This window comes from Fukomys damarensis, unplaced genomic scaffold (assembly GCF_012274545.1).
Source record: "Fukomys damarensis isolate Sample0158 unplaced genomic scaffold, DMR_v1.0_HiC HiC_scaffold_16, whole genome shotgun sequence".
Classification (NCBI taxonomy): domain Eukaryota; kingdom Metazoa; phylum Chordata; class Mammalia; order Rodentia; family Bathyergidae; genus Fukomys; species Fukomys damarensis.
The window spans coordinates 62,585,276-62,594,117 of NW_022900928.1; the positions used below are offsets into that span (position 1 = coordinate 62,585,276).

The 8,842-nt window shown below is 36.2% G+C and overlaps 2 protein-coding genes across 3 annotated transcripts in view; one reads left to right on the top strand and one right to left on the bottom strand.

Annotated features, from left to right (window-relative positions):
• Positions 1 to 825: 825 nt before the first annotated feature.
• On the bottom strand, positions 826 to 2,548 carry CUNH11orf71 (chromosome unknown C11orf71 homolog). Its single transcript, XM_010629429.3, has one exon. It carries the CDS (start codon positions 2,384 to 2,386, stop codon positions 2,066 to 2,068), a length of 321 nt encoding a protein of 106 aa, XP_010627731.2. The 5' UTR covers positions 2,387 to 2,548; the 3' UTR covers positions 826 to 2,065.
• Positions 2,549 to 2,617: 69 nt separating this feature from the next.
• Rbm7 (RNA binding motif protein 7) overlaps positions 2,618 to 8,842 on the top strand; it is a 7,872-nt gene continuing 1,647 nt past the window's right edge. Inside the window, exons 1-5 of one of the 2 annotated variants that reach the window (XM_010629430.3) lie at positions 2,618 to 2,801; positions 3,719 to 3,761; positions 3,868 to 3,987; positions 4,742 to 4,829; positions 7,066 to 7,159. In XM_010629430.3, the coding sequence (XP_010627732.1) occupies positions 2,706 to 2,801; positions 3,719 to 3,761; positions 3,868 to 3,987; positions 4,742 to 4,829; positions 7,066 to 7,159 (441 nt within the window). In that variant the 5' untranslated portion in view covers positions 2,618 to 2,705. The remainder of the gene's footprint in view (positions 2,802 to 3,718; positions 3,762 to 3,867; positions 3,988 to 4,741; positions 4,830 to 7,065; positions 7,160 to 8,842) is intronic. The other variant, XM_010629432.3, reaches the window with a different exon arrangement.

An 8,842-nucleotide genomic window follows, 5' to 3' on the forward strand; every position in this document is an offset into this window, starting at 1 on the left:
GAAAGTTAATGTGCAAAAATTTTAAAGATATGGATAAATTAACTTGTGGAACATTGGTTAAAATAAAGTTATCAGAAACTTTAACATACTATTACACATTATGACTCCCTAATAAGGTGATGTGTGACTTGTCAAATTTATTGTCTTTTTCAAAGGACTATCTTCTGTATTTCAGTGGAGGCTCTGTAAAATAGTAGTAGCTATGTGGTCAGATGTGCTTGTGAATCACTAGTCTGGGGACAATTTATATTTAGGATAAAGGTAGAGGCAAAAACAAAAAACAAAAAAAACGAGGCTGTATGTCCGGGTAAATATGTCAGGTGATAACTGACAATTATAGGAATGTAATATAAATACATTATGAAGATAAACAGAGTAGGACTTTGCAATGAAGACAGAATAAGACATGGGTTGTAAGAAGTCATAAATATTACAGGTGTGCACCACACCTGGCTATTTAGTCCTATTTTGCATTGTAACTCCTTTGATAAAATCCTCGACACATTTTAGCCTATATTTGAACTTTTTGGCAGCTAATTTAGTAACTGCTGAGATGGTATTGTCCACTATTAGGCATTTCTAAATTTTAAGAAAGTTCTCCCTACTTCAAGCTTTAATTTTATTATTCTTGCCCAAGCCAAAATTTAAAGCAGATGGGAGTGGTGGCACATGCCTGTAATCCCAGCGTTTAGGAGGCTGAGGCAGGACCACAATGAGTTTTGGCCAGCCTGGGCTACACAGGAAGTTCAAGGCCATTCCTAACTACATACCAAGACTGCCTCAAAAAGAAAAAACAAAAAACTTATAGTACATATATATTTGGTGTTACTTTCTCGATCATAAATTTTCATAATGCTCAGCCAAAGGAATGCATTGTATAGTATGAGCTAACTTTTTAGTTATCTGGAATAGTCTTACATATTATTTTCAGATAAAGTCATTCAAATAATTTGTGCTGCATGGTTCAGATGAGGAACCTTAGTTGAAAGGCTGCAAGGCTCTACTATTTCCTAGCTGTCTGACCTTAAAATTTTTACTTCATCTCTTTTGGACTGTTTTTCAGAAAAAAATGGACAGCTATGAGAATTTAGTAGTATACAAAGAGCTCCTTTAATTAGGACCAGGGACCTTATCTGTCTTTATCCCATGTGCTTAATATAGGCAGTAGCAGGCCCAGAATAAATCCTTAGTAATCTCAATAAACAATGAATAATAATTCCTAGGCAGAATAACAAATAGGAGCTAATATTCATGTCATCCTTATGACCTAGTTTCTAGAACTCCATTATGTAAGTTCTCCAGTTTATCTCAAGATGGGATTCTAACTTTTAGATATTGTGTAAGTACGGCCATTTTGTTTTATTTGAAGTTATTTTAAGGAAGTCTACACAGACAAAAGCCTACTGAGAAAAAAGCTAGTCTACTTGCTTATACAAAGAACTGGCAATTTAAACTCTCTTTCAATACCATTTGGCAAAAGGAATAATGTAAGAGTATTAAGGTTTACGTTTTTTAAGTAATGGCCGAGAGAGAAGTTTGTAGAAGATCTTAAAATATAAAATCTGGAGAGGATGGAAGATGTTAATTGCTGGGGAAAAGATGGAAGGATAAGCCAGTTTAATAAAAAGGAGCATATCTTTTTTTCACCAACACAAGTTACAAGGAAGAGTCTGAGATAAAGAGGAAAGCAGCTATGGAAGGAGGCTCGAATTACAAGTTTCTAAGAAAGGGAATCACTATAGAGGGAAAGGGGTGAACAAAGAATGCATTAAAGGATTGTTGCCCAGCTAAAAATAAAATCCTTTCCATATCCTCCCTGAGCTATCACTCTAGTTACATTTGGATTAAGAGTAAAGTTTTCCTCTGAGTTAGGCTGTATTACAACCGCTTACATACATATTTTTAAAGTAAAAATACATCTCTCTAAAAATAAAACTAGTTACACCAAGAAATGACTTTAGAGTGGCCTTGTTCGCAAGCTGGTGGGTGGGGGGGATTGTTTCATTTTAAGATGAAATTCGCGTTGAGACCCTTCCAAATGAAATCAGACGCTGCTGCAGCACATTTAACAGACTGAGTCGACTCTAGGGATTGGATAAGGTGAGAACCTGGTTGAGCCAATTCGTCTCCCACCCTCTAGTTCTCTTCCCCTTATAGGGCGGGTCGGGTTCCGGCCACCAGGCATTCGATGGCCCTCGGTCTGAACGCTCAGTCGCATCGCCTGCCGAGTTCCGGGATAAATCAGCTCGGGCCTGCCAACGAGGAAGCTGTCTCCAGAGGCCATCGCCGACGCTAAAGCCGACTGGACCGGGTAGTCGTGGGAAGAGCTGTGGGCCACCCAGATCCCTTGATCGCCGGCGGACAGGGTCACAAAGTTCAAGGCCATCTTCGAACACTGCCAGCAATGTCTACGTCACGTCAGTGGGTCACGGAAGTTTCTTCGTCTCTCCACAGATCAATCCAGCCCGACTCTAAAGGATAGAACGACTACAGGGCACGCCATAACTACCGCGAGACCGACTGAGAAACCGCCTTAAGCTTGTACGCAGGCGCACTGCGCGCGCGCATGCCCACGCCGACCGAGGTCGGCGCGATGGATGTTTACGTCAGGGCGCCTGAGCGCGAGGACGTAGGGTTTTCGAGTTTGCGCAGTAGGTGCATCTGCCGCGACCCTTCGGTCTGAGTGGGGAGGGGGCGACGTGGAGATGGGGGCGGCGGCTGCGGAAGCTGACCGCACTCTCTTTGTGGGCAACCTTGAAACTAAAGTGACAGAGGAGCTGCTTTTCGAGCTCTTCCACCAGGTAAGTAGTGGTTGGGATTAGCTCCGTGGCCTTTGGTTTTTCTGGTCATCTAGGGCCGGCCTCGCGGCTGGAGATCGGCGGTCAGGGACCCCAAAGGTGGGCTGCCTGGGAATGGAGGGCTCACCGAGGGAGGTAAGAAGCGAGGCGCTCGCTGGGTGTCGCTTTATTGGAAGAACCTTAGTTGGTTCCTCCAATAGTGACGACGAAAAATAGTGGAGGAATCCCAATCAAGCGTTCTCGTGCTGCAGATTCGGGGTCCTAAGGAACGTAATAATACCCGTGGAGGTCTTCGTTGAGCAGTGCTTTTGTGTTTTCCTCTTTTTCTCATCTTCCTTTTAAGGTGATTTGCCTATGGCTAGTCAAACTCCGACGTTACAGTATTTTATTTTCTGTGTCAGCTCGTAACTTACTTACAAAATTGCAGGTTTATTAAAATATTTTAAAAATCTAAGTATACTCCGTGGAAAAGCAGCATAGTAGTGTTCTGTATTAATGTGTGTGAAAAATTCCAAGTATCCATTTGCTTCCATCCCAATTACCCCAGTAATTGGCTGTGTATGATTAATCAATACAAAAGGAATTTTTAGTTTGAAAAAGTCTCTTTCTCGTATTCTCAATGCTCCATTTTCCCCAGTGGGAAAATGATAGATGTTAGTCACCTTTTTAAAACGTCTTCTGTGATATGAAATGTAAAGTCATTGAGTGTATTTTCAGTTCCTTATGGGCCCCATTCTTTAAATAAGTTTAATCTGATTTTCAGTCATAACCAAGATTTTCATTCTAACCAAAATGAAAAGCCGTTTTCTTTTAAATTCCTGATTACGTGTCTGTTTTTCAACTTTGTGTTCGCTCTTATTTGTAAAATTTGAATATTTCCCAGAAATTGCTTTATTTAAATTCTTAACACTTTTTTGTAGGCTGGGCCAGTAATAAAGGTGAAAATTCCAAAAGATAAGGATGGTAAACCAAAGCAATTTGCGTTTGTGAATTTTAAACACGAAGTATCTGTTCCTTATGCAATGAATCTACTTAATGGAAAAACTTTTTGTTCCAAAAGATAAGGATGGTAAACCAAAGCAATTTGCGTTTGTGAATTTTAAACACGAAGTATCTGTTCCTTATGCAATGAATCTACTTAATGGAATCAAACTTTTTGGAAGGCCCATCAAAATTCAGTTTAGATCAGGTAACTCTACCATGATGTTAGTGGGAGAAGGGTTGTTTGCTGATTTGTTTTTTGTTTTTAAATTTATTACTCAGTTTTAAGTAACCTTTTTTTGGTAAAATATATAATTAAATTTTTTTTCTTCTTGTTCCATATAACTATTGATATTTCCTTTTATTTATTTATTTGTTTGTTTATTTATTTATTTTGGTGGTACCTGGGACTGAACTCAGGACTTTGCACTTTCAAGGCAGGCACAGTGCCACCCAGCTGTGTAAAGTACTTTCTTAGTCTTTGTAGATAGTAGACTTAATCCCCAGAAATAAGTAATATTGATACAGATTTTTGAAAATTAAAATTTTAAAACTAAAATTTCATTTTGCCTTATTGAAAAGAACATACAAGCTTTATTTAGAGGCATTTGGGTTCAGATTTGTGCATTTAAAGGAGCTCGTATTTTTTGAAAGTGCTTATTGTGGCCGCTTTGTAAGTTACTTTCACAAATTTCAATTCTTGATCATGTAAGGGTGAAACTTTCCATATATTCTATCTTACAATTTAGTGTGAGGCCAGTCTGCATATTTATACAATAAATAGTGTCTTGTTTGGAATGCTTTATTTTGCATATCTTATATACTTCTAAAACTGTAAAGAAGACTATAATTTAAATTTGTTTTCTTTTAAACTGTAATTACTCCTTGTAGTAATTTGGGGTGGAGAGATATACTTTCAAAATAAGTTTTCTATTTTAATTCTTGAAATCATTTCATTTTAGGAAGTAGTCATGTCTCACAGGATATCAGTTTATCATACCCCCAGCATCATGTTGGAAATTCAAGCCCTACCTCCACATCTCCTAACAGGTAATATTTTTTTTAATGTTTATTAGTACATATTTGCTTACATACAGTGTAGAAGGTTGGTACATGTATATAACATGTCATAATTCTATTTACTTTCCCTTGATTTCCTTTCCCTCTACACCCCTTCTATCTCTAGTTCCCCTTCCCAATGTCAGGCAGTCTGGCTTCCTGTTTTATATTATCTTTTATTTTTGTCTTTATTTATACTTTGGGGTTGTCATCTAAGAAATCTTGAGATATTTAAGCTTGTGTATCTGATTTATTTCACTTAACATGGTCTCAAGGTACATCCATCCATTTTCCTGCAATGACTGAAGTTTATCCTACATAAGGCTGAGTAGTGCTCCATCGTGTATCTACACCACATTTCTTTTATCTATTCATCTGTTGATGGACATATAGGCTGCTTCCAAGTTTTAGCTATTATGAGTCATGTTGTTAAACTTAGGTGTGCATGTATCACTGTAATATGTCTGTATGTCTTTTGGGAAGATACTTAGAAGAGGAATAGCTGGGTCAAATGGAATTTCTAGTTTTACTTTATTGTTGAACTCCCACAGTGATTATATTATTTTACATTCCCACTAACAAAAATAGAAGCCCCTTACTCCCCCAGCCTCGCCCATGGTTGTTATTTGATTGCTTGATGATAGCTATTCTTTCTGGAGTAAGATGGAATCTCAGTGTTGTAATTTGCATTTATCTAATGGCCAAGGATGTTGAACATTTTTCAGTGTGCTGGGATTCAAATATAGGCAGTGTGATCTAGCCTTGATATTGACATATTGCAAAGTGTTGTCTTAAGTCTAGATTAAGATATATGTTAGGTATATATTTTGTGATTCTGTTTAATTATTGAAATTAGTTCTGCAATGAATTAGAAGAAAGTGCTTTGATAAAATTTTAACAGGAGTTTATATAGATGATTGAGGAACTGAAAGAAGCCAGTGTAGCTAGATCATAATGAAAGTAGAGAGCAGTCGGTGATTTTGATAGAGACTGAATAGCATCTTTCAGAAAAGGCTATAATCAAGATTTGGGGAATTTTGTTCTAAAAAACAAAGATATTAAAATGTTTTAAGTAGGCTAATGACAGGAAGATTGTACTTCAGAGTTTTGTTGCAATGAAAGAATGATTAGATAGGGCAAGAATAAAAATAAACCATTTGGGATGCTGTTGGTAGCAAAGTACTGGTATTGGTAGCAGTATAGTGAAGAAGTTACTGGAAAAAGGTTGGTGATTTGGATTTAGGAGTGCCAAGAGCTGGAGAAGATTGCATGGCCATGAAGAGATAGTGGGATTATATAAGCAAATGATTATACAGATGCAGTACTTTCCCCCCTTACAATTTCTTGGGGCAAAAATATACAGGTAAATAGTTTTAATCAAAGTTTTACACTGTTTATAATATAAATTGAATAATGGGTGAGATAATAATAAAGTCTTAGTATATAATTATATAACCTGATTTAAGAAAGACCAATTAAAAATGTAAAAGAAAGCCTCTAACTTTCTCACCTCTACTTGATCTTTAATCAAAACTGTAAGACACATAATTGGATATTTGCCTCGAAAACCTATTTTTTTTCACGTGTTAGTTACATGTCTAACCAGTTTCTCAGACAAAAAAGTCTGAATTTTATCCCTTCTTTATTCTGCTTCCCTTGTCCATCGTACTTACTCTGTGAAATTCTTTCCATTTTAGTTCTCAGTCTAGTCCTGTGCATTAGCTCAAGGATTGACAAGTTTTTTTCTATAAAGAGTCAGTTGGTAATAATTTAGACTTTGGAGGCCTTACAGTATTTGCCGTTACAGCACTAAGGTAGCCATAGAGTAAAGAGCATGGCAGTGTTCCAATAAAAACTTTGTTTTACAAAACTGTTTGGCCCACTATAGTTTGCATTTAGGCACTAACCCTTCCCTCAGCTGAGAATGTTTTGCCTTCAGGTAAATTTACTAAACAGCTTTTACTCTAGATGTCTCCTTTTTAAAAAAGCTGTCCCTAACCAGCCAAACTAAAATAGAACTTGATTTTTCATCTCCCCTGGATCTTTTAATTTTACATTATATAACTTATAATCATGTGAAATTATCCTTCTGTTTGTGTTCTTCTTGCTTTAAGAGAGCAGATACCTTGTCTGCCTTACTAATTTTCAACTTTGAGAGAACTGTGTCTTGTTCATGATTAGAGTTTAGTAAGTATCTGTTGAATGAATGATTATGTTTTCTTTCTAGCAGATATGAAAGGACTGGGGATAACATGACACCATCATCACAGATAATTCAGAGATCATTCTCTTCTCCAGAAAATTATCAGAGACAAGCAGTGGTAGGCTGTTTTTTCAACTTCAGATGCTAAAAATGAAACCATGCTTATTTAAAATATTCATGTTATATTGGATAACTGATTTTATTAGCTGTTCAGTTGGAAATTTTATTTTTTGGGGGTGATACTGGGGATGGAACCCCAGGGGCACTCTTAACACTGATATATATCCCAAACCCTTTTTAAAAACTTATATTTTGAGATAGGTTCTACCTAAGATGCCCAGGCTGGCTTTGAACTTCTAATCCTGCTTAAACCACCTGAGTAGCTGGAGTTACTGGTGTATGCCACTATGGCCAACAGTTTAACATTTTCTAAATTTTTTTGTTAAACTGATCTTTATAGATTGAATACTGTTTACTGGGCTAACATATATACTTAGAAGACAAGAGAAATAGAAAACTTCATTTTACATTTATATTTCTCTTTTCAACCATCATCAGTATATACAAATAAATACTTGCGGATTCATTTTCTGAACCTCTTATTACCTATCTTGAGAGACTTTTTAATCATAAACTCTAATATTTCAATATATTTGAATTTTCTAGACCACTTCCTTTACGTTCTGATTATTTTTTGTAGCATCACTACAAGACTCGGCTTAAAATCTTAGCTGTGTTTTTATTTATTTTTGTGTGTGTGTGATTCTAAGGATTGAACCTAGGACTTTTGCACTGAGCTATATCCTCAACCCTCTTGTTTTGAGGCAGGGTGTTGGTAAGTTGCCCAGACTGGGCTAGAACTTAAAATCCTCCTGCCTCAACTTACCAGAATGCCATAATTACCATACCTGGTATATTTTAGCTATATTTTACTCTTTCAGTTTTGTCTCCACTCATTCACCACATTCTCCATTTTTTTTTTAATCTTCCATAGTTCTTAACATTCATTTCTTCCTTTTTAAAATTTACTTTACCCAAATCACAATCTAGGCTTATGGTCCCTAAAGTTTTATATTTTTTTGGTCTGTAAAATATTACCTATCCATAGGCAGAATTTGAGAATCACTGGCCTAATAAGTTATTATGCTTCTGACCTAAGTAATGTTACCAACCCTACTTTGTGTCTTTTCCCTACACACTTACTTTCCACTGTTTGCAAGATGTCAGAGTTTTTTGCCTACTTATGAGGTATTCTCATCATCTCATTCTAATAAGCATTTCTAGCCTTAGTTTTTACTGTTACTTCTAAGATCTATAACTTCTTTCAGCCAGAATTACTTGCTGTTTTTTGATAATGTGTTTTCCTTTTATTTTTGTTAGCAGGTTTCTTTCTTTGGCATATCTCTCCTTTTAAATATTTTCTTTAAAATATTTCATCCATTCTTTTGATATGCAGATCATATGATACCTTTATGAAGCCTTAGTGATACTGAGCTTTCTGTTTTTTATATGTTCATTACATAATGATTTGTATTACATAATTATTTTGTATGATCTTCCCTTTTAAATTGTATTCTTCAGGGTAAGGTATTCATGTGCAAGTATCTTCTAAGTGTACATTCAGATGAACAGTGATTGATTGCATATTAATTACATTTAACTTGATGCATCTAAGCCAATGATGACAAATCTTTTAGAGCTTTCAGTGATAACAAACAGCTCTCTGTGGCGTGCATGTCAAAGGTTTGCCACCACTGGTCAAGGCTTTTTGGTTAATTGTGACTAAATTAAAAAAAAAAAA